This window comes from Saccopteryx bilineata, chromosome X (genome assembly GCF_036850765.1).
Source record: "Saccopteryx bilineata isolate mSacBil1 chromosome X, mSacBil1_pri_phased_curated, whole genome shotgun sequence".
NCBI classification, from domain to species: domain Eukaryota; kingdom Metazoa; phylum Chordata; class Mammalia; order Chiroptera; family Emballonuridae; genus Saccopteryx; species Saccopteryx bilineata.
This window is the reverse complement of record NC_089502.1, coordinates 130,496,490-130,522,963: the sequence shown is the minus strand read 5'-3', so window position 1 is coordinate 130,522,963 and position 26,474 is coordinate 130,496,490. Positions and strand designations below refer to the sequence as shown.

The 26,474-nt window shown below is 42.8% G+C and overlaps 1 protein-coding gene across 1 annotated transcript in view; it reads right to left on the bottom strand.

Moving 5' to 3' along the window:
- Positions 1 to 26,474, bottom strand: part of SMPX (small muscle protein X-linked) — a 53,293-nt gene that overhangs the window by 8,532 nt on the left and 18,287 nt on the right. The window contains exon 4 of the mRNA XM_066249185.1: positions 20,655 to 20,803. Within this exon, the coding sequence (XP_066105282.1) occupies positions 20,669 to 20,803 (135 nt within the window). The 3' untranslated portion in view covers positions 20,655 to 20,668. The remainder of the gene's footprint in view (positions 1 to 20,654; positions 20,804 to 26,474) is intronic.

Below are 26,474 nucleotides of genomic sequence, written 5' to 3'. Positions count from 1 at the left end.
CTTGATAACATCATACGGAGTGAAATAAGTAAATCAGAAAAAAACAAGAACTACATGATTCCATACATTGGTGGAATATAAAAACGAGACTAAGAGACATGGACAAGAGAGTGGTGGTTACTAGGGGTGGGGGGAGGGAGGACGCAGGAGGGAGGGAGGGAGAGAGTTAGGGGGAGGGGGAGGGGCACAGAGAAAACTAGACAGAGGGTGACGGAGGACAATCTGACTCTGGGTGAGGGGTATGCAACATAATTTAATGACAAGATAACCTAGACATGTTTTCTTTGAATATATGTACCCTGAAATATTAATGTCATCCCATTAACATTAATAAAAATTTATTAAAAAAAAAAAAAACAGAAGAGGAGTTCAATTGCCTGCACATTAGACCCACCTTGGGAGTTTTTAAAACTCCCGAAGCACAGGCTGCCCAAAACCAATGACATCAGAGTCTCTGGGGCTGAGCTCAATATTTTTTAAAGCTCCCCAGGTCTTTGATGTGCAGCCAAAGTTGAGAAACACTGGCTTAGAAGCAAGCTTGACAGTTGTCTTGTCAAACTGCAGATTCTGGCTAAGGAGGTCTGCGGTGGACCTGACCTCCCAAAGGATGCTGTTGTTGTTGGTCCATGGACCACACTTGAGTATTAAGGGTCTAGAGGAGTGGGGGGCAGTAGGCAGTATTTTGTCCCCTGGTGGACATTTGGCAACATGCAGAGATGTTTTTGGTTATTACAACTAGGAGAAGTGGGTGCCGCTAGCATCCTGTGCTTAGGGGCCAGGGTTGCTCTAAGCATCCTAGAGTAGTACCTAGGACAGGCCCACCTCAAAGAGTTATCCGACCCAAATGTCTATAGTACTGAGGTTGAAAAATGCTTCTGCGATGGTAAATGATCCCACCCTCAAGCTAGGGCAGCTGTGTGCACTGGGGTGATGAGTGGTCCCTTCTGGGCAGCATTTCTGATAAAACATGACCGATTTTCTGATCAACTTGAATGGGACGAAGTGCTGCCTCTGGGACATTAAATTTACCTGCCTCCCTAAATAAGCCTTGTCAGAGTTTAATGGCCACTTGTACCTGGCCTCACAGTGTTATCTAACCACATTTTTTTCCTATGCTGTCTTGGAACTGGCTTTTTGAAGCGACTTTGAAATAAAGCTTTGGCATTTATCAGTTCATCAGAAAAATTGCTGGAATGCCCTTTGCCTCACCAGTCTCCAAGCTGCTTCCTCGGCGAGGCCCCATCCATACAATCAACTGATATTTACTGAGTGCTGCCATGGGGACATTTTAGTGCAAACTGCATTCAAGTTCCAGCTCTCCCACTTCCTACCTGTGTCACTGGGGCAAATGTTCCCACAAGTATAAGAAAGTAACAATATCAAGCTCACAGGATTATTGTGAGGATAACATATTAAAGCATTTAGCAAGATGCCTCCTACAAAGTAAATACTTAATAAATGTGCATTTATTATTACTATTATTAAGAGGAAACGTCCCACAAAAAGTTTGTAAGTCAACACATCCCTTCCTCCCCCTCTCTCTGCCTTCTAAGCAAGATTCAGTCTTTGTCATTTTGGCCTCAAGCTCATGGTTGGCAGAGCTCTAAATGAGTGGAGAGGAGAATTGAATGGAGTGAATGGAGTCAAAATTACAGAAAAGATGGGCTGGGACAGTCATTGGTTAACTGGATTTGGGGGAAAGAATGAAGAGAGTTGGGCTAAGAAGTCTTTAGGACGAAGTAATTTGGGTCTAATAATGAATCAAGAGAGCGTTTAGGAAGTTTTACTGCATGTTTTACATGTAAATGTCTCTTAGGTGAAGTTTAAATTCCTTTCTGAGACAATTTTGGCTATCAATTTGTTCCTTTTAGGTGAGGCTTTGTGCTTAAATGGTTTTAAAGGTGGAAACCAGATGTCTGGTATGATTTTGGCTTATTACATGCCAGAAAACATTTTAGGCCCTGTGGATATCCTAGTGGATAAGTTAACCCCCTTCATGGGACTGGACATCTAGAAGGAAATGCAGCAATAAAGTAAGTGACAGCCATCCACTCCTCCCTGATGATGGGTGCTGCTGGGAGGGGACAAACACAGGAAGCTGGGGATGCTTCGTTCACGTTAAGCGGCTATGGAAAGGCTTTTTGGAAACAGTATTAAAGCTGAGACCTGAGTGATGGGTAGGAGTTAGCCAGCTAGTGAGCAGGGGAGGAGAGATTGAGAAAGAATATTCTGACCATGTGTAAATAAAAGCGTACGGTCAACATGGCACCTCCATGAACTGGGAGAAGTTTGCTAGGGTTGGGACAAAGAATGCCCTGGGTGGGAAGAAATGCAAGATGGGAAAAAATGGTGAGTCTGAGCCAGTGAATGCCAGCACTGAGGGTAATAGGGAGCCACTGAACTATGCACTTTGCTGATAGGTTGTCTAATTTCTAATGGCTTTCCTATGTTAAAATAGGAAAGCAGAGCACTGACATTATCACTTTTGTGTGTGTGTGTGTGTTTTCCTTTTTTTTTTTTTAAAGATCCTTGACTGCAGGGCTCTGGCAACTAAAAAACCAACAGAGAAAAGGCTTCGGGGAGTATAGCACAGAAGTTCCTTTGACAGCTCTGGGCCATTAATGCCCCAGTTATTCAGTGAGGTCACCTGTGTAACAGCAACAAGAATAGTGGATAAAAGGGGTTTGCAAACTTTCTTTCAAGATGAAGAGAGGGGTCAGACATCAGAAACTCATAGCACTTGACCAAGGGCTCTTGCCTGAGGATGGAGAGAGGAGGCCCTTCGCCATTAGCAAAGGCCCAGGGGCTCCTCGCTGAAGCATTTTAGCTCCAGATCTCAAACTGCCATCCAAGAAGGAAAATCCCCACAGACCACACAGACATTGCTTGGAGAACTAAATACGAGACAAATCGCAAGTGCACATGACCTCTGGGTGGGCAGTGGGGACTCAGATAGTTCTCACCTGTCAGTTGGGAGTAGTTGGTGGGCTAGTAGGAAGTTGAGTTTGAATAAAGTAGGAATGGACAGTCTGTCCGATCCCGTGACTTAGTTGATTGAACAGGGAAAGTAAACCTTGGGAGGGAGACAGATCTGTTCCTAATGATTTAACCATGAAAAAAGCCCTGCTATAAATGGAACTCAGGAGAGAAGATAGCTTGTCAGAGGGCAAAGGAGTGGCCCTATTAAACAAAATAGGTCAGGCAGGGAGAAAGTCATCATATCTCCTGCCTGGGCACGTTGATCAGAGATGACAGGCCTTGTTGTTTTTTTAACCAATTGAAGAAAGGAAAGGGCATGTACAGGAGGTTCCTTTCTTGTTGTCTTTCTTAGAAGATGACTATTTCAGAGAGGGTCCTGAAAAGGATTGGTAATATTTATCAGAGTTTTTTTTAGTTTTATGCTTAAACATTTGTGTGTTGGGTATGTGAGTGGTTGTTCATGTGTGTGTTTTCAGAAAGGAAAAAAAAAAAACCTCTGTGCTTCTCATATGGAGCGCCTGTGTCTCGCTCGCTGTCTTTTATTTGGGCTCAATGAATCAGCAAATCCTGAGGAGGCTGACCTTTGCATTGGTTTGGTTTCTGGTGATACTCTGCTTGTTTTGTTCTTTCTTTTCTCTTGCGGTTGTTCTTGTTTTCACCCACAGAACCAGCCAAGGAGAGGGAACAGTGTGCCAAAGCTAAAATTTATGCCTCAGACAGTGGATTTGCCTTCCATAAGAGGCTCTGCCTTCTCTTCTCTCCATTTGGAGCACCTCAGCCCTCATAACTGAAGGAAGTGAAGAGAAACCTTTCCCAGGTGTTGGGAGTATGCACTTTGCTGATAGGTTGTCTAATTTCTAATGGCTTTCCTATGTTAAAAATCAGGGCAGTGGTGGGCAAACTCATTAGTCAACAGAGCCAAATATCAACAGTACAACAATTGAAATTTCTTTTGAGAGCCAAATGCTTTAAACTTAAACTATATAGGTAAGTACATTCCTTATCGAGGTAGCACCCGCACATGGTATTTTGTGGAAGACTCACACTCAAGGGCCCAAAGAGCCTCATGTGGCTTGCGAGCCTTGGTTTTCCAACTAGGGATCTAGGGAAACTGGCTTCACATTTGGAAATACTCTTTGTAATCTCCCCGAAGATAAACACTATTTGTTGTTTTGAATATACTGCTCACAAAAACTAGGGGATATTTCAAAATGAATATTAAACGATAAAATATCCCCTAGTTTTTGTGAGCAGTGTACATACAAGAAATTGTGGGTGGTGAAGACCAGTGGTGTTGAAAGAAAAGCAAATACTAAAATAGTAAAGTTCTGACTTCAGGATAATCTCACTTGTCTGGATTTCAGTTTATTCATCTGTTTAAAAAAAAGGAGGTTAGGCTGCAGTTGTAGGCATCCTCCCAGATGGCCCCCAGTGAGTCTTCCCTCCTGCTGTTCACACCTTTGTGTAGTTCCTCCAACACCGAGGGGCTGGTTTGTGTAATCAATAGCATATCACAGAAATGATGGAGTGTGACTTCCAAAGTTAAGTCATAAAAACCATCTGACTTCTGCCTTGCTGTCTCTTGGATCACTGGCTCTGGGAAAAGCCAGCTGCCATGTTGTGAGGGCGCTCAAGTAGCCCAATGAAGGGGTCCACATGGGAAGGCACCAAGGCCTCCTGACAACAGTCATCACCAACTAGCTGACGGCATGAATACACCATCTTGAAAAATGGACCTTCCAGTCTTAGTCAAGGCCTCACATGACTGTAGTCACAGCCAATATCTTGACTGCAACCTCATAAGGGGCCACAAGCCAGAACCACCCAGCTCAGCTGCTTCTGAGTTTCTGGCCCACAGAAACTGATATATCTTTTATTATTTTTTAAGCAGCTATATTTGGGGTAATTTGTTACACAGCAGTATATAACTAATACAGTTCCCATAGGCCAAGTCCAGCTCTTATAATTTATGTTAATAAATAGGTGTTCTGGTCAGAATCATAAAAAATTGGCATTTCCTTTATGTCCAAAACCAGATCCTAGCTGCAGAGTAGCACCATGGTGCTTTGGGCATTCTGAAATGATAAGTAGCCAGACTCTCATGACCTGGCATCCCAAGAACACATGTATTCAACATTTTGGAAGCAGATCAGAATTGCTGGCTGGCCTATCAGTTATTCTTTAGCACGTCACACTAAAATCATTGTCTGCTTATATTGTGTTTATACCCAGAGACTGAACTTGCTAAAAGAAACTCCAATGGAATGGGGACTTCCTTTGACTCTCCACTTAATGGGTCACTCCAAAGGGTGAAACTGGGATTATTTGGAGGGAACAACAGCCCTGGCAGCTTTTAGAGTGAGATAAATTGGAATATGGCTTAAAAGTTGCCCCCCCCCAGGGGAAGGGACAAAGCTGGAAAGCAAAGGGTACAGGAGGAGCTACTAGCCTGTATCTTGGTTGGACTAAGTGACATTGATGAACTCTGACCTATGAGAATATGACTCTACATTATCAGTGGCTAGATATATATCATAACACTGACAAGGCACAGCATACTCATTGGTGGGGAAGTTTATATCACTGGCAGAATTCCTCAGCCATTATGAGGATGGTCCCCATAATTTACACAGCACATGTCACCCCATGGAGCCTTTCCTACCTGCTACATGAAGACTCAGCTTGGGAAAGGGGTTAAGAGGTGGACAGCCTGAATTAGAATCTTAGCTAGCCCACTGTCTAGTTGTGACACCTTGGGGGAAATCAGATAACCTCTCTATGCCTCAGTTATCTCACCTATAAAATGGAACTCTTCTGTATACTAACTCAATTAAGTATCATAAAGTAAAGTGTTTAGGACAGTGCCTGACCCTTGGAAGCACTATTATAATAAGCATTAATGATTGTCGTTTCATTGATGCATTCTATATCAGAATTTCAGCAAGGTAATTTGACCAAGTTGATCACTATACCTTTGGATACTAGCTAGAAAACTGTGGACCAGGTGATAGGGTAGTTAGGGGATTTTGCATGTCCAGACCTAAACAATCTATATTGATGGCTCTAGGTCAGTAGGCCTCAAAGTGTGGTCCCCAAACCAGCAGCAGCAGCCCCCGGGAACTTGTCAAAAATGCAAATTCTCAAGCCCCGTCCAGACTACTGAATCAGAAACTCTGATTCTGGAAGTGGGGCCCAGCAATCTGTTTTAGGAAGCCCCTTCGATGATGCTGATGCACAAGAAAGTTCAAGAACCATTGAGCAAACTAAAGAGTTTCCACTGCTCTGCACCCATGGGATGCTGTCCTTGGTGCTGCTTTGTCCCCACTCCCATCAAAATCTCAGTTAAAGATAGAGAGAAGCTTGCTTCTCAAATTGGCAGATCAGACTTGCAAAGCCAGCCTGGAAGAATAACTACCTACACTCTTGGATGCTAGAATGCGGGCCTGAAATGATGATCTGTCAGTTAGAAGTACCTGCCAATATTCACAAAGTTGTTTTGATTTTTAATAGCGATAACTTTATTTTTACTGAATACAAGTTTCTAGTTCAAGTTTCTTGGCATTTGGACTCCTTCATGTTTAGTGCAGTTGTCAGTGGTGATGTGGGAATCCAGGCACTGTGTTCGTTGGTAGCACTGTGGCCAAGACTACAAGATTGCAGCATATTGACTTCAATTCCAGGAGCAATTTTATAATGTCACCCAGTGAGAAAGAATGCCACCCCAGAGGAAGGCTGAATCTGGAGTCAGTTATGGAGGGGTGGCAGTGAGATGGTGAAGAGGTTCGGGGCTCATTCTACTGCAGTTGCATTCTCCAACTGTGCTGGTCTCCAGCATTATCGGCTGTTTTTGTCTTATGTGGGCCACAGGCTTGTCTTCCCGTGCACTGAGAGTCCCTGCTAGCCAGGGGCTCTGGGACCAGCTCAGTTGGTGGTGTGACCTGTTCCTGGCAGTGGAAGCAGGTCTGTAATTGGCCCATAGTTGGATGGGATTTGGCTCAGAATTACTCTCAAGCTCCTTCTCTCCTGACATATAACCAGCAGTCACCTTCATATGTGATTCTGCAGGGAGTCTGGGACTCCATTTTTTAGCTGTTGGTGATACTGGAGAGCTTTCCAGAAGAGCTGACCTTTAGGGTGATAATTTGTGGATATCTTTAAGTGAAGTTTGACCCAGGCCCCTGGTCTTTCTGAAATTAAGATATTTCAACCTGATTTTCAAATGAAAATCAAATCAGTGTGTGTGTGTGTGTGTGTGTGTGTGTGTGTGTGTGTGTGTATTGGTTGGTTTTATGTTTATATGTGTATAAAGGACACACTATGATTTTTTTAATTCAGTGGCAACAAAATAGTAAATAGAGATGAAAATCGAGATAGCACACTTCCTTTGAAATATATATATCTAAGGATAGAAGTGGATAGATTAATCCTAGCTATCTTTCTGTGTCAGTGAGGAGAGTTTCTGGGTAGAAGCAGAGCCATTAGCTGTTCGGCTATGACCCCTGACACAGGTATAACTAACCCCACCTCGGTGCCGCTGTAGACTGCTCAGTGATGTCACTTTTCTGATTAAAAGGAAACACACCCATTTTCTACAGATGTATGTAACTAAGTTTAATTAATAATTAGTCTTAAAATGAACTTCTCTAGTGGGAGATAAGGATACATCCCACCATCTCCTACCCTCTGTGAAGTTGGAAGTCATATAAGAATAAACTACAAATTCAATTCCTGCCCTACCTGTCTCAGGCAACTGTTGTGAGCCTGGAAAGAGAATGGACACAGCGATACTTTGGAATTCTTAAAATCAACCACAAGTGCCTATTAATATTCTTGCTATGATAATCCTCTATTAGAACGTGTGATTTCGTTTTGCCACCAAACTCCAAATAAGCCTCTGTTCCCTCAGTGCCTGACTCATGATGCCCCCGTAAGTGGCCATTTCTCTAAATCTCCGAGCCACCGTCTTCTTTGGCACCTGCATTTATTACTGACTACCTACTTATTTCACTCTTACTGCAAAGTACGCATTACTTAATTTTCCAATTAAGTGACATCAGAAGGAGAGAGAAGACGCTTCTGGAGAGTAATAGTAGGTGAAAATTGGAAGTGAAGGGGACACGGGTCAAGACAGGATGACATAGAGAAGACATCTAGGGCACTTCTGAATGTTTCAATTGACATGGACCAGACTTTAAGAGTACATAGTCTGTGTACAAAAGATTGCTGAAGCCTTGGCCAGATAGCTTAATTGGTTAGAGCATTGGTTAGAGATTTCTGGTTCGATCCCTGGTCAGGGCACATACAGGAGCAGATCCATATTCCTCTCTCTCTCTCTCTCTCTCTCTCTCTCTCTCTCTCTCCCTCCCTCCCTCCCTCTCTAAAATCAGTACAATAAACATTAAAAAAAGATTGCTAAAAACATGCCTCTTTTCAACCATCAAGCGCTTTCAAAGTGCTCAGTAAAATGGTGACTGAAATGCCTCACTTCACTTTTCCTTGATTGGGAGAGAATGGCAGTTTGACTCTCCAAATATTTCTTAAACTGGTTTTCTTTGGAAACAGTTATCTGCTTCAGGTTTTGAAAAATGGGAGTGCAGTGCCTCCTCCAGGACAAAAAGGATACGTGCAGGTTAGAAATGATCTCACGAACTGGCTTAAGCTCAAAGGATTCATGGTAGGTGGCGACTGAGAAAGATATTCTTCCGGAGGCTTACAAATGCTTCAGTGAGCTCATATTAGTTACATTTAGTGGGTTTTCATTTTCAGTGAGCGTTTTCATATTCCCTGGGCAACGCAGAGCTACTCTTCAGAGAGTATTTCCTTCAAAAACCAACCAACCCACCCTTGCCCTTGGAAGAAGGGGCAGAGGGCATCAGTAAGTTGTGGTGACAACAAAGGAAATGAACACTTTCTGGATGCCAGTTCATGCCAGGTGCCCCATCTGAGTCAACTCTCTTTCTGGCTCCCTGTCACGATTAGTATTATCATTCATATTTATAGATGTGGCTCAGCGTGATCGGGAACTTGTCCAAGGTCACAGACATAGCTGGAAGCGAATCACAGGCATGTCCTGCACTATCCAGCACATCCAGTGCCCATCATTGTAAATGAAGCTCCTTCCGATGGTAACATGCTATCGCTAGTAATAATCACAGCTACCACTGTGCTGAGAACTTAATACACATTGTGTAATTTGGTGTTTCTCTACCTCAGAAATGTGAGCACCTGTTGTGGGCACTGTCCTGTGCATTATGGGATCTTTAGTGGTATCTCTGCTTTGTACTCACTAAATGCCAATAGTACCCACTCTAAGATGTGGCAACCAAAAATGTCTCCAAACATTGCTAAATGTCACTTAGGATGAGGAAAAAAATCATCCCCATAAGGTGGGTATTTTTATCATTTTTAAGAAGAAACAGAGTGATTATGCGATGTCACAGACGAAGGGAATAGCAAAGCAAGGACATGAACCTGAATCACCTCTGAAGTGTATGCTCTTGAACCTTCTTTTAGTTGAACATCTGGTTTCCAACACCCTGTCTGGAATCTTCATCCCCTATGTCCAAAGCTGTGTCTTGTTCTTCATTCCTGCTACAGCCATTTCGTGCTAATGCCCCTCCCATATCCTCACTCAGCTAGACTGCGAGGCCCTTCAGGGGGTTGTCTGGTATCACCTAACGTCACAGTGCCTGGCATGTAGTGAGAGCACAGATGTTCACTTACTAGATGAGTGAATTCATTCCAGTACTTTAATCTTTCCCATTCAAATGTAGTTCATGCTGTGAACTTGCCTTATGAAGAAAAAGGTTAATTCAACCAAGGTGTAAATTCCAGGTAGCTCATGTACAAAAATGACTAGGAAATGAAAATCAATTCAGGCTGGCTAAATATATGTTTGAACGCTCACAGTTTAATAAACAAGCTTGGTAGGTTTTCAGAAATTAATTGTTGCATCTGGAACTAAAGGGCAGCAATGATTGCTGTCATTTGTACTTAAAATTGGGAATCAGGCAACAGAAGGCAGTAAAATGTGTATTACCAGTTAGGGATTTGGTTGTGCCTGCTCTATGTCAGGGCAGGTCTTCTGGGGTGGAAAAGAGTGCCAACATCCTCTCTACAAAAGGCATCCAGTGACTTTTGGGCAGTAGGACATGTGTGCTTTCTGCTGCTTTTTCTGCAGTCAAGATGCGTGGTTCTGAGCAGGCTTTGTGCCTCCTGCCTGGATGAAAGCAACTTCAATCTGTCGACTGCTTAATAGAAATTTCCTTCTGTGAGAAGCCAATTGACCAAGCCTGCCTGGGATTAAAGCAGCCACCACCTCGCCATCTGCATAAAGCCCTGCACCAGAGGGTGTGGGATGATCAGCTCACAGGCGGGGAAATGCGGCAGGGGACTACAAGTGAAATGTGCAAGTCTCGATTTGCTCCTCCTGATTCCTCCTCCTTCTCAAATGCCACAACGTGTGGATGGGGTTCAACAAGCAGTGTTGTCATGATGCCGTCAAGCCTGATTAGACAGCCTGGAATTCACTCCTTTGGTGAGCTGCGTGGGCTGCACACAGCATGAGCAGGAATGAGAGAGAAGGCTTCATGGGTAGGAGACGGCTGTCTCATGATGACACAGAGCCACCTGCCAAGCCCTGGCTCCTCCTGCTCCTCCTGAGAGTGAAGGTGGGCTCCACAGAGGCCTGGTGCTCCTCTGCTTCAGTGTTGTCAGCTCTGGGCCAGGTTCCTGTCACCCCCAGCACTGCCACAGGCACTGCTGTTCTGTCTGCTCCCCTCTTCTCCCCTCTTCTCCTCTCTTTTCTTCCTTCTCTGTTTTACCTTTCTCAGTCTTCCCCTTTCATGCTTTCTCTGGCTTTTATGGACATTAACCCTTCCTTTTTTTTAATCAAGATTCTTCTTTTTTTTTCTCTTTTTTTTTTGCGAAAAAGACAGAGATGGGGACAGACAGACAGGAAGGGAGAGAGATGAGAAGCATCAATTCTTCATCGCGGCACCTTAGTTGTTCATTGACTGCTTTCTCATATGTGCCTTGATGGGGGGACGGACTACAGCAGACTAAGTGACCCCTTGCTCAAGCCAGCGACCTTGGGCTCAAACCAGTGACCATGGGGTCATGTCTATGATCCCACACTCAAGTTATCGACCCCACGCTCAAGCTGGTGAGCCTGTGCTCAAGCTGGCAACCTCAGTTTTCGAACCTGGGTCCTCCACGTCCCAGGCTGGCACTCTATCCACTGTACCACTGCCTAGTCAGGCTATAAGGATTCTTAAAAGAGCAAATTATTTGTGTTCCCATGCTGTTGCTGCCCATTTATCTGAACCCTGTAGGAACTCTGTCTGATTCATATATGCATCCCCAAAATTGGCATCCTCAACACCTGGTGCATGCTTTATGCGTAATAAATGTTCATTGAATGAATGAATGCACATCTGCATGCATGATGCATGAATGAACAAACAACGAATAAACCAACATGTCAGTCGTGGTGTCACCTCTTTGTGAAGGTGACAGTTCTGTAGTCTCTTTAGCCTTTGCTTGTTTTACTCTGACCTCCCACAGTAAAATATTTGCGAAGCCTGGATGACTACAACGAAAAGGACATTTTTAACACTACAGTGGGTGATAGTGATTGAAAGAGCTGGCTGTGGAGTGTGACAGGTGATTGCCTGCATCCCATCTCTGACTCACAAGCAGATAGACCTTGGTCAAGCTATGTGAACTCTCTTAGCCTTCTTTGCCCCATAAATGAAATGGACATCATAGCATATACCCCATGCAGTCAGCATGAGCAGCAAATGAAATAACGTATGTGAAACACAGACAAGGTGTCGGGCATACTGTGAGCAAGTACGAAATGGTAATGCTAATGATGACAGTAAATATGTCACTGATGTTGGTGCTGAGATTACTAATGCTTACCATTAATATTTTAAGATGAGCTGCTGAGATAACCTACTTTCTACAACATTTGAGATGAAAAAAAAATTACCTACAAAAAATAGTTGCATTTAAGGCATCATACTGTAACTCAGAAATATTCCATATATACCTATACAATAAATATATTTAGTTTACCAGTTGACAAAAGAATCATGTATAAGAGTGCTTTATTCCTAAGTCTCTGATTATTGTGAAGAAATTATAAATATTGGGCAATGAATTACTATTTTTTATTAATGTTTTAGTTTCTCTGAAATGCAATGCATTGATTAGTTGGAAAGGAAAGTTTATAACAAGTTGGTCCTGACTTAAACCTTTCAAGTGGGTAAATCAGGGTTACCTACTCAGCACTACTAACATTTGGGACTAGATAATTCTGTTATGGGAGGGGCTATCCTAGGAATTGTGGGTCATTTACTAGCATTCTCGGTGTCTCCCCACTAGACGACAGTAACATTTCATACCTCCCCCCACTTGTGACAACTCACACCTCAAACTGTCTCCAGACATTGCCTCCCCTACTCCTGCCAACCACTGAGATAGGGTAATGAGTTCCATTGCATTGGGATCAGGACAAGTGCCAGCCGTAAGTGTCCTTTAGCCCATGGAAATCTATGTGTACAAGATTCTACAGAATTAGCTCCTAAATCACCTGAGCTGTCTACAAAGTGAGCTAGAACACGGCCCTGGCCAGTTGGCTCAGTTGATAGAGCATTGGCCCAGCATGTGGACATCTCAGGATCAATCCCCAGTAAGGGCACACATGAAAAGTGACCATCTGCTTCACTCCCCCTCCCTGTCCCCCTTCTCTCCTTCTTGCCCTCCTACAGCCAGTGACTCAATTGGTTCAAGTGTTGCCCCAGGCACTGAGGATAGCTTGATTGGTCTAAGCATCACCTCAGGTGCTGAGATAGATCAGGTGATTTGAGCATCAGTCCAGACAGGGGTTGCTGGGTGGATCCTGGTTGCTGTGCATGCGGGAGTCTATCTCTCCATTTCCCCTCCTCTCACTCAAAAAAAAAAAAAAGTGAGTTGCAACAGATGTGCTTCTCTGATCTTGGGAGCACACGCCCTGTGAGCTCTCTCACCAATTCCAAGTCCATGTAGCTTCTGTGCATTTGCTGTGGAGAAGCTCTTAAAGCAACGACCACAATCAGCTTAAAAGCTTCTCACGGTCACCCTCAAGAGTACTTTATGCCCACACAGTCTGTAACCAAGGCCTAGACCAACTTTGCCAGGCAGAAAAACAATGAATAAAGCCTTGAGGCAGTTCAGAACCACTGCAGAACCCATCTTTATCCTAACCAAGAGGGGAGCAAGGGGAAAGATCATCACAAATGAAAGAAATGTGGCTTCATTAGAGAGTGGAAAATCTCAGCATAAAAACATTTTTTTTTTTTGAAGAAAGTGAATCGTACTGTAATTGGGTCAAAGCAAGGAACATTTCAAACTTGAAGACAAAAAATTCAGCAAGCCACAGAGAAGATATTTGGAGAAGTTGTTGGGGGGGGGTTGGTGTGTTATTTTTTTAGTTCTATGGAAAACAATAAATATGTCCTCCGTCTTCTGGCAGCAGGAAAGGGTTATGAAATCATAAGTCAAAGACTGAGAAATAAATCATCTTAATATCAAAGGCTGCAAAACAAAAAATACCTTTATAGCAAATATAAAGTGGAAAAGATAGGAAACCGTATAAGTGCTATGAATGATGCTAAGTAAGAAAAAAGTAAAGGGGGAACCAGTTCGCATTTACTGAGTATTTAAATGTCCCCATCCCAGGAGCTGTGCCTAGCTATAATGTTAAAATACATCTCCCTAACCCTTCACAAGTACCCTAGGAGGGAAATGAGGGAAATGCTATTTTCTGCTCTTAGTGAAACAAGGAAATGGAGATGTTGAGCTGGAAGCTGCAAAGATAGAAGGTAATGAGACTGAGTCATCATGACCCCACATCCAGCAGCTTTGTTGTATTGCTTCCCACATGTAAACCCAGAGGAAAAGACTGGAGGGAAGCTTTTTAAGTGAGTAGGATGCTAAAATGCTGATCTTATGGGCAATTACTTAATTTCCCAGCATCTATTACATTGTTATAGTGTTTATATGAGTAGATTTTTAAACTTACCAGACAGGGACAGACAGGAAGGGAAAAATATGAAAAACATCAACTCATAGTTCCAGTACCATAGTTGTGCATTGATTGCTGTCTCATATGTGCCTTGACCAGGGGGAGGGGGAGAGCATCAGCTGAGACAGTAACCCTGGGTTCAAGCCAGCAACATTTGGGCTCAAACCAGTGACCATGGGGTCATATCTATGATCCCACGCTCAAGCCGGTGACCTCAGGGTTTCGAAACTGGGCCCTCAGCATCCCAGGTTGACACTCTACTGCATCACCACCTGGTCAGACTCTTCTTTTTTAATGGAGACATTTACACTTATAAATTTGCATCTAAGAACTGCTTTTGCCTCATCCCACAAATTTTGGTATGTTGTGGTTTCATTTACATTTATCGCAAAGTATAGGATTTTCTAATCACCCTGTGATTTCTTCTTTCATCACTGGTTATCCAGAAGTGTGTTAAGTTCCAGAACTTGGGAATTTCCTAAACTTCCTTCTGTTATTGACTTCTAAATCCATTCTATTGTAGTCCAAGAACATACTTTGCATGACTTTAGTCCTTTTAAATTTATTGAGACTTGCCTTATGGCCTAACATATGGTCTGTCCTGGACAGTGTGCCATGTGCACTTGAGAAAAATGTGTACTCCACTGTTGTTGGGTGGCTGTTCAATTCTTCTATTTCTGCTAGACTCAATGTTTATATCTTGAAACCTAACCCCCAATGGGATGATACTTGGATATGGGGCCTTTGGAAATTAATTGTATGCATCATGAGGTATCTTTATAAAAGAGATCCCAGAAAGCTCCCTTGCCCCTTATACCATGTGAGGACACAATGAGAAGGTGGCCATCTAGGAACCAGGAAGCAAGTTCTCATCAGACACCGAATAGGCCAGAGCCTTGATCTCAGACTTTCCAAACTCTGGAATTGTAAGAAATGAATTTCTGTTCTTTATAAGTTACCTAGTTCATTGTTTTCTCTTACAGAAACCCAAACAGACTAAGAAAACTTCCTTGTTGATCTTCTGTCTAGTTGTTCTATCCATTGTTGAAAGTGGGGTACTGAAGTCTCCTGCTATTATTATCTTTAAACTGTCTTGTTTTTCCCTTCAGTTCTCTTAGTTTGCTTAATGTATTTGGGGAGCCTATTGTCAGGTAATAAATGTACCTTTCATCAGGGTGCATCAAGGGCTATGTCAATTTGCCCTCCTGCCAACACTTTCCAAATTAGGCCCTTACTCAGGAATGATGGTGATGTTTAAAGCTTAACATTTAAGAGTAAGTTCTCCTCGATCAGAGATGGCATCTCTGTCGATGACTGGTTGGTAAATATGTCTTATCTGGAAATAAATGTTCTTTGAGAAATACAGTCAAAGAATTTTTGAAGATTAAATGATTAAATGCTTTTACATGGTTTTCTCCCCTTTTGAGGATATATGCCAAATTGGACATTTTCCCTAATTTTTCAGTTTCCCAAAAGAATAAAATTATCATCAATGAATTAAAGTCAGATTTTTGAGCCCTTTGCTTGTCATGGTCAACAAATTGAACTTCAGCCCTTGAAAGAAAAGCTAGTCTGGCTTTTAAGAAGTAATCTCCCTGAGAATACAAAGACTTGGGAAGTCTACAAGAATATATTCCTAAGGGACATCAGACTTGCTATGGTCATAGTATAGTACTAGTAACATTCTACAAGCATGCCTTGTATGCCCAAGATGTGTCCCAACCATTCAGGAGCTATATTTTGGCATCATGAACAAAAACAACAATACATCACTTTGATAAGTATTGTGAGAACATAACAGGAGATTCCAGGGAAACAGCAGAGTGCTTGAAGGAGAAAGCACACCTTCCCCAATAAGACATTATAATGGTTCTTTGCAGATCTACAGAATCCAGATTCAAGGCTGGTTGGCCAATGTTAGGTAAGGGATAGAGATTAACTTGGGTTCATAGGGTGTGTGTGGGTACACACAAGTTGCAGATCATTCCCACTTACTCTCATTTATTGACCTACAGCATATTTCTCAAAGTATAGTCTAATACCCACTGGGTAGCCTCAAAAGACTTCCTAATACAAAAATGCAAGTTTTCCTTAGTTCTTAAAGGCAAATGGGAATTAGTTCCATAGATTTTTACTTTTATACATGGCTGAAAGCTACAAAGTGATTTATTAAGAATCACTAAAATTTTGCATTTTTCTGAAACCCTAGTTTGGTACTTAATCATGAAGTGTGGCCACCACACATTTGGCCGTGCTGTGCTGCCCAACATGAAAAGGAGGGAGGGAGTACCACAACTTCAGAATGCCAGTTTCTTTCTAGTGCTTCATCAGCCCCGCCCACGGCTTTCAAGAGCTATCTTTGTGTTGTTCATTAGCGTAGTTGTAGAAGCGTTCTTAGAGTTTATCTTTGCTAATAATTTTGCCTGTAATTACAGCAGTGCTGCCACTTTGATATTTATTTTGTTCCCATCCAATTTATTATCACTGGGTTCTTGTACCACTGGAAATAGAGAGGAGATAGTGAGGGCGGGCTGAGGCATCTTGTTTTGCTCTTCCCCAAAAGGTTAAGTGCTGCCCTAGATACTATTCGGTCTCACCTGGCTGATGCATTACTGCTGCCCTGAACATTCTGTGTACCCACAGGCTCTCGCTGAGCCTGTATTTAAACCACTCAATTCTCACCACCTCCTGGAAATTATCCCTGACCCCAAATCATGAGTTCTGCCTCTATCAAGTCATTACATTGTTTGTCTCAACTGCCTGAGTATTAGTGGGTCATAAACAGCTGTAGGATATCTTGAATTGCTGAGCTGCTATTTAATTCTTGACTTGTTATCTACATTTTGAAATACTGTATTTTATCTTTCCACCAATACTTAAGTATCCTAAGAGCAGGGACCAAGTTTGACATCTATAAATCGTAGCACAGAATGAAGAAAGGGCCCATGGTACAGCAGCTAGTTATAAAGGTTTTTTACTGGCCACCTGTGGTCTGATCTGAAGGTTGGGAAGGAGCAGAAATGGACACAGAGTCTATTGAACACCAGCCCTTAGGAGTTCTCCATGTTCCCCAGACCCTTGTCTATGAAGTTGGGAGTAGCATCTACTGCAGCTACAAGCAAACAAGCTGACAGTGGCTTCTGACGGTAGATGTGAGGGATTTGTGATCATGCAGCAAACAGCAAGCATGGGAGTGTTGGAGGGCTCATGGTTTTCCAACATCGCTGCTGGTCCTGTCTCTCCATTTGGCTCCTGCACGTGCTTAAATCATCTGGCCACCTTAAATCACAGCCAAGAGAATCCTGAGAGATACGTGGCTGAACACCCTCCCTTTACTGCCCTGTGCCTGTTCCAGTCTGAATTGGGACCCCGTTTGGGATACTCTGGTGTCCCTTGATCTTGGCTCAGTATGTGCTGTCTCCATGTTGCCTGGCTTTGGTTCCTGATTGGGTCCAGGTGCTAAGATTTTGCTACAAACCACAAACCATGATCCCTAACTAGCTAGTCATTGATGTTTCTCAGTTCTTGACCCATAATGTTTTTAACTGAGTTCCACAAACAATTCTAGCCATGACACAGAGCATGGAAATAATCGAAAATCTCACTTAAAAAAGGCACTGATCTTGGTTGGAAGGAGGTGTTGCTCCATCTTAGATGTCTAAAGTACTGTAATTAGCAAATCTGGACTTCGAGACTTGGGTCTTGTGGTTGTCACAGTGTTTGGCACTTTGGACTTATTTACTCAATCTTCAAACAATGAGTGGTCTGTTTGATCAAATTATTGAGCACTACATGGAAAGGATAGGTGACAAAGTGGTAGCCCAAGAATAGGAAAATCAACCCAACCAGTAAAGGACTAAATGATGTCTGGTCCAAGGTATGTATTTGCTTATGAGTCCACTGAAACCAGTCAACATTAAGAAATGCTCTCCCATCTCTGACCACAAACCATGACCATGGAAGTATCAAAATCTGACTTATTTGTAGGAGAATTGATGAGCCAAAGGCAAACCAGCTTAATACCTCTACAAGAAATAAAAACCATTCCTTGGCTTAAAACAATGCTGTACTCACTTGGCATTCAGATCAGTTATCTGACAACTTAGGTTTTCACATTCCTGTAGGATAAGAACAAATCAGCCTCTCTAAGTGGTTTTACATTATTAGAATCAGTTTAGGAAAGAAGAATCATTAAATTCCTCTCTGAGAAAATCAAATAACAAAAAAAAAAAATTGTTCTGGTGACTGTGGTACATTTTCGATGTTTTACTGAGTTGATACTGCTCTCTGTTACTATAACCACAGATCCAAGGCTACAAGATGAGCCTTGCTGCTGGTTACCCTGCAAGATCATCTCGGAGCTCATTTTAAAATGGCATTCCTTTGAATCTTCAAAACCAAGTTCTTCTGACACTGAGAGTGTAGTTAAATTTAGGTCAACATAGATTTCACAAAAGCAAAACCCTTTAAATTCTGCATTAAAATTCATGTGTCTAAACGCACAGCCTTTGTTGGGTGATGATAATACTATAGATATTACAAAAAAGTTTATTTCCCTTCCTCGGTCTTTCTCGTGAGGAAGTTCTACAGCTTCATCCCAAGTATATTGGAATATTTCAGCTCAGCTTGGCTATATGAGCAGGACTATGCTCAGTCATCAGTTGGTTGCATTCTGTCATAAATAACAACAAATGTGTATAGCCACACTTCAGGTTGGTCCCTGCTGATGTCACTCTGTCCTTGTCCAGGTTCCTGGGATTCGTTCTATGGTCATAAAATCCACTCTTGTTTTAGTCTCACCCCTTTGTTCTTTTATGCAACTTTTTTGAAAATACTAGATACTGTTTTATTATTTTAACTCAAAATGGCTCCTGTCTTTCTCTACACCAGTGGTCCCCAACCTTTTTTGGGCCACGGACTGGTTTAATATCAGAAAATATTTTCACGGACCGGCCTTTAAGGTGGGACAGATAAATGTACCATGTGACCGAGACAAGCGTCAAGAGTGAGTCTTAGACGGATCTAACAGAGGGAATCTGGTCATTTTTTAAAAATAAAACATCGTTCAGACTTAAATATAAATAAAACGGAAATAATGTAAGTTATTTATTCTTTCTCTGCGGACCAGTACCAAATGGCCCACAGACTGGTACCGGTCCACGGCCCGGGGGTTGGGGACCACTGCTCTACACTATATGTAAAATAAATTCCAGATATCCTAGGAAGTCTCCATAAGCGCAGCACAAGAAATACTGCCCTTATTCGCAGGGCTGTCCCACCGAATATTCTGCTTTTCATTATGTCCACGCAGAAGACACAGCAGGGCCCATTGCTATGCGTGCCTCCACCACCCACGTGGACAGAAGATCCCACCATACGTCCACAGGAAGTGTGCAGTCCTTCTGTAAGGTGCAGTGGAGGGGGAGTGAAGGAGGATAACAAGTAGGTGGCAGCACTAACTTTGAAGGCAGACTCCCTTTTTAGGATGGATGATAGATGACAAAAAGTCTCTCTGTAAGACTCATCTCAAGAACGGGAACAGTAATTGGGTATCGTGAGGCTTAATGGAAACTGGTTATAATACTATTCCCATATTATCTGGCATATAGTGTATGATTAATAAATGTTTCAGTGTTCAGCACATAGCGGATGATCAATTAATATTGTTTGAATAAATGCGTGAGTGGGTGAAAAAACAAGTGAACAAATGGACAATCTACCAGATATATACCTGTTTTATATTCCCGGTATTTATTCCTCTCCTCTAAACTTACACTCCTGCATAAAAATAGACTGTGTCTGGTGGGATCAAGTAATGTTAGATAAAGTGGATTTGCTGTCACTGTCTCACAGGAGAAAGAGCAATGACAGGCTGGTTCCACATGCCCCCTGCTGGCAGAATTCCCAAACCAGTTGGCAGGTGTCAGTCTGCAGATGGAGGATGAGGCTGAACCCTCACTAAGGGGTCATTATTGACCAGATCCAATTAAAATTAAAACAAGGTCACAGACCCTGTTTATAATGCCTCACTGGGCAGAAGATACAATTTTGAGCCTACCCTTCCCTCAGCCACATCCAGAGTCATTACCGGGTCCTCGTGTCTGCCTTACACACACAGGGTTACTGGTTCCAAAGCCTGAACTCCTGGTCTGTACCCTCTTTACACTTCTAAACCTCTTCAGCTCCTTGCTCCTCTAATCCTCCACCCAGAAACGACTCATTGCTCTTGATGGCATCTAGGTGAGGAAACTGAGCTATGAAGTGAGGGAGGGCTCCCTGGACCCCAAGATTGGAAGCTCGTCACAACCCCCCCCATCCCAAGCATTTTTCCTCTCCCAACCCTATCTTTCACTAGCTAAGAAGGGGACCAGAAAAGGACTGGCAGGCAGACATCCTCAATGGTTCTCTGACTGGTTACAGAGTAAGACAGGCCCAAGAGCTCAGTTTTCCACACCAGAAAACCTTTGCTCCAGAAATACTGATCTAAATTGAAGGCTCTGATTCTTAAAAACTTCTAAGAATTCCAGACTTCTTCTGTGGAAGGTTTCCTTAAACCATTTTATAGTGATGTTTTTGAGACAAAGGAACTAGTTTTTCCACTCACCTTTTCCCTTCTAACTACTGTTCAGCTTTGGGGACATATTTCAGTTCACTTTTAATATTCTGGATCTCCGATAGGTTGACCGCAGGCCCTGGAAGTTTCTTCGCTCCTGGAATTGGCTTCTTCTCCTCATCCGAGGTGGGAGGAGCACCCTGAAGAGAAAGAAAAGAGAGAAGAGAAGAGAAGTTCACTAAAAACGACATTTTGTCTCTTTGGGTCATGGGCATGAAAAAAAAAATTAAAGCAAGAATAATGTCAGAGTGTAATTCTAGCAGAGTGTCTTTTTCTTGTGCTGTTGAGACACAACAACAGAGTGTCAAGAGCATCTCCTGAAGTTTGTAGAGGAATGTGGAATCATGTTGGAAGAAGAAAACAAGTCATTTCCACGTGGCTTTCCAAACACTAGTGTACTGTTCTACATCTGATTACTAATAAAAATGACCACTATTTGGAAGGATTCGTGTTTGCAAGACAAGCATCTTATAAGATCAAATTTAATTTGGTATCATAGGATCATAACATTTCTGAGCAGCAGAGATCTGCAGAACGTTCGTGCGCAGCTGGCTCTAACAATGACTTGGTCTAGGAGTTTTCCACTTTTTTGTTTTGGGGTGCAGTGCCTGCCAGTCTTCGTTCCAATGACATCTCTGGGAAACATAAACTGAAACTGACACAAGCAAAACCTCTTTGAATATGGGTGGGCTAAGATGGAGCGACAGAGGAGGCCCAGCTCTACGCCCCGCTTGGACTTTCCTATTATATTGTTTTTTTTATTTTGTTGCAGCTTTAAGGCAGGACCACCTTCTATACTCTTTTAGCGACTCCTCCAACACTTGGTACAGAAGTGCACGCGCATCCTTGTTGGTTGTTTTTTAGCTGCCTGACCCTGAAAATATACCATAGTGACAAATCTACGCCTGTATGTACATACTCCAAACACACATATTAACAGTGGCTATAAACAATAAAATTAGTTGCTCTGTGTGGCTCCTAAAACTCCAGCTCATTACTACAGAAGAAACTTGCCTCTGAGCTTATTTCTCCAATTTGCTGGAGGTCAGGGGCATATTCTCTGCGGCCCTGGAAGGGAGCCTTTGGAGGGACATTTGATCACTGTGGCAGCCCTGAGAACACGCCTCTCGCCTCTCGGATCAGTTTCCTGCTGGGAGGGTAATTGAATGATGGCCCCAGCTGCTTTGCCCTGAGACCTGCCCATCACCAGGCTGAGGTCAGGCTTCCCACGGCTGCTCTTGGCCAATGACTGAGTGCCACAGGATCCTAAGGCGGGCTCATTCCTGGGAGACTTCAGACTTCCCTGGGAGGTTCTTCAGCTGAAGAATTTTCCTTTGAACAGCACTAGGTCTAAGATGCTTCCCCCCAACCCTCTGATCCACTCACTCTCCTTCACCCGCTTCACTGTCTGACGCCCCTCCCATTTTCCTTGTGTGTTTTCCCCAACAAATATTTTGCATATCTAATCACGTCTTTGGGTCTGCTTCTTGCAGGGCCCAAACTAACACGGTCCCAGTGTGAGACTGGCAGAGCTCCATCTGCTTGGCCAACAACGGAATGAACCAGTCCCATTCTGGGGAAAGCACACATTTGTTGCCAGCATAACTAGGCATTCCTGAACTTGGGTATTAAATCTAATAATGCTGTGCCTCCATCTGGCTCCTACACCTAGTGCTCAAATTGTCTAGACCCTAACAGGAAATAGAAAAAAGCATTCAACCTCCCCGAACTCTAACCAATTACTTGCTATACATGTCCTTTATAGAAATGTTTTTAAATTGCTTATTTGAGCGGTTGAGTAGAAATGTAAAATATTGAGGTGCTGTTCTTCTACTAAGGGCTAATGGTTTTTTTCCTACAGTCATTTTCTTTGACTTTGGCACAGTGCTGAAGAACTAGATAATATGTCAGCCACATGAAATGATAAAGTGATCCGGTGTAGACTGTAGCTCTTATAAATATCTGGAAAATATTGTTTCCCCAGGTCCATGTACAGAGCCGTAGGCTCGGCTTCCTTGCATGCACACACATTCATCATTTATAAATGCAGGTTTAGAAGCAATAATTAAAACTGCTAGACCTCTACTTGGAGGATAAGATATTCCAAAATGTTCTTTGCTAGGCTTTTGGGAAGAAATATTAAACAAAGCTATAAAGTGTTTGGGTTTTTTTTTTAAATATCTGTGGCAGTGGAATGAAAAATGTTTTCTTATTTATAAATGTTCCCTTGGTTGTTAGGTGGATAGATCTTAATAAAGAAGCATGAAGAAGAAAAATGTTTCCAATTCCTCCATTAAGTTCCCAGGTAAGTCACATTCACTGTCTTTGTAAGACCAAAACGTGCTGTGTTGACACATTTAGTACCTAAAGCCAGTGTGTGTACTTATGTGTTTGTGTGCAGAGGGTATGAATATGCACAGGCACAGGATGATAATATTTAATACTAGTCACTTTCCTCTCAATTTATTAAAACCTCAGCGTGCCGTGCTTTTCCTTGGTCAAGGTCAGACTCTTAGGACTTGATTTGGCAAGGTCACATGTAATGGAAAATTCTGAGTGGATATATTTAATAAGTACATATTAGGGCATTTACTCAGGAAGGTGGTCAGTGATGGTGTACATTCTTAACTGAATCTTCTTTCATCTTTCAAATGGCAACCTATGAATTTGTTATTATAGGAATTATAGTAAGGCATGAACAGACAGGGTCTCAGTTGACTCCATTTGAGTCAGTTGATTCCATTTGATTAATAAATACATTCTCTCTCTCTCTCTCTCTCTCTCTCTCTCTCTCTCTCTCTCTCTCTCTCTGTAAGAGGTATTTGAATTGAGGAGAGGGACATGGAAGACACTGTTTGCTTTAGAGAAAAAGAGCTGGAGAGAAAGACTCATCAGCCCCTGACCATTTCCAGTTTCAGGAATGTCTGCTGTCAAGGGAGATATTCCCATGTGGACTGATGATGTATTTGTAAGATTTGACACAATGGTGAACCATTTTCCAGCTGTCTCGCCTCCTCGACCAGATGCCCTCGTGGGCTTCCCCCTAAACTCTCCTGTGTGGGGCAGTGCAGTCTGGTGAGCTCCTTTGTGCTCAATGAAGACCTAATGATTACAGCAACAGTATATGTTCTAAGTTACACGTACTAACTCATTTAATCCTCACATCAACCTATAAATGTGGTACCATTGTTATCCTTATTTTACAGTTGAGGAAACTGAGGCACAATGGCCACACCACTAGGATGTGGTGAGAGTCGGGTAGTGTGTTTGTATCCTGTAGGGACCAGATAAAGAGAGAAATAGTTAACAGAAAATCCCAGCATGCTATCTTGTGGCTTAAAAATGATGGAATTTCAGAAAAAGAGAGATGTGGGAGGCAGAATAGGGGTTTGTCAATACTTTTCAAATCATTTCAAACGAGCAGCCACTTTGTTTTATGCAAAAGACCGATCTGATTGTGCTTATTGGGATTTGGCTGTTAGGTCTTTGAGTTGGGCACATGCCCAACTCTGGCAGGGCCAAGCAAATGGAGGGTGCACTCTAGTTCTGTGAGCAGAGCAGAGGGCTCACAGAGACCCTTCCAGGGGATGGAGACCCAGCAAGTGCTCACAGGTCTTGTCAGACAGCCCAAGGCTGGGTGTAGCTTCCTGCTGGGGTACATTCCCTTCTTTACATCTGAGATGGTGTCAGGATTGAGATGGGGAAACTACTGGCTGTGACAGAGGTCGCCTGTTCACTCAGGGATGGTGTGTTATGATCTCCACTTTAACCAGGTATTATCATAATGCAAGGCTAAGCAAGGAATCCCAAATCTAAGAGGGTAGGAGATTCCAAATTTGCAAACTAGATAATAATAAAAATGTGGCTGTATGTTTTTAGGAATTCAAATTCCATTTTCCCATTCAAACTATGTCACAAAAGGTGGCTGGGGCCTAAAGCAAGCTCACAAAATCCTACTTAACCCACCTTGTAGCCAAGCCAAGCTTCCTTACTGCTCCCCTTACAGCGTTGTTTCCATGATACACTTACTCTAAGATCCAGCCAAGAACTTGAGACTTTAGATCCCACCCTTCCCTAAGACCCCACAAGTCTCAAGAGATCACTTCTGCTCATACAATAAGGAAATACAATCCCTAACTCCACCCTCCCAACCCATAAGTCCTAGGAGAAAGGTGATGCTCAGTTCATTCAAGAAATGCTCCTGGGGTCTCTGTGGGTACCTCACTCCTCTCCGTTCCACAAAGAACATTCATTGGCCACTTGTATATGTGGCTGGTCATAAAGAAGTTCACAATCCAGGTGGTATCAGCTCTCGGTTCTTTTAGAATGTGCTAGAACCATCAGATTGGGGACATGGAAAGAGTGAGAGCACAGTGCTTCCCCAATCCCTAACTGGGACACGTGGAGGGGCACATACCACAGGGTGAAGCTAAAATGCAGGCCTCCAAAACAACTGTTATATCAGTCAATTTAATGAGAAAAGGGGGTCAAGCTACCTTCCAACTGATTGCCATGGCAGTGACAGACACAGCTTAAGAGGAAGCACAGGAAGAACATCTAATTACAGGTAGACTTCCACTGCCCACCCTTCTACCACCTCATGCCTTTTTATTACAGCATGCAAAATAATAGGCCCAGGAGTCCTTCATAAAAATTGCACAAACATATCAATCGAACAATTATTTATTGAATACCTGCTAGGCTATGCCATGTCTGTTATATTGTCAACTCCCTCACACAGTGACCCTCTGAGGAATGAAGGGGATCATATTTTTCAGACATAGACTCAAATATTGACCAAAATTGGCCCTGACTGGTTGGGTCAGTGGTAGAGCATCAGCCCAGCATGTGGATGTCCCAGATTCTGGTCAGGACACACAGGAAAAGTGCTCATCTGCTTCTCTACCACTCCCCTTCTTGTCTGTCTGTCTGTCTGTCTGTCTCTCTCCCCCCTCTCCCTCCCTGCCCCTCCCACAGCCATGACTCATTTGAAGCAAGTTGGCCCAGGCACTGAGGATGGCTCCATGGCCTCTGCCTCAGGCGCTAAGAAGAGCTTGGTTGCTGAGCAAGTGAGCAACGCCCCAGATGGGCAGAGCATTGCCCTCTAGTGGGCTTGCCAGGTGGATCCCAATCAAGGTGCATGTGGGACTCTGTCTCTTTGCCTCCCCTCTTCTCACTAAATAATATATATATTATTATTATATATATGCCAAAATCTCAGAGGGAGAGCTTACTGGACCATTAACTGCATGCATGGTCCAGTGATCAGCATCAGAGGTGGAGATTTTGCACCATAATAAAAGGAGTAGAGTCGATCCTTTCATCTTGTATATTCAAAATTTTTACTCACGAAAGGTGACTTAGTAGCTGAAATTCCATAACTTGGTGATATCACTCAAATACACTATCTCCTCTTTTCAAAAATCTCTTGCTATTTGTAGGAGGCTGGAATCACTAACTTAGGACCATGTCAGGATTATTTATGGAGAAAAAAGTTAGGTGAGGGACAACTAAAGTTTCATTCGGAAACTTTGAAATGATGACAGGTGTTCTTTTGGGGCAATTCCCAAAAATGTTTCCTACAAAATTTTAAACAGCCTTTTCACCTTTTAAAAAAGATAAAATACAGTTTGCTATGCCCTCTGGCTTTATTTAATTCCATTTTTCTTGTTCTGTGCTAATGACAGGCTTCGAAACCTTATTACTTTTATTTTCAGAGTCAGACCTTCCAGATTTTATCAGAAAAGTCACAAGTAGGGATGAAATAGAAACATTTGGGTAAGGGACTTTTCTGCATTCACTGTGCTCATT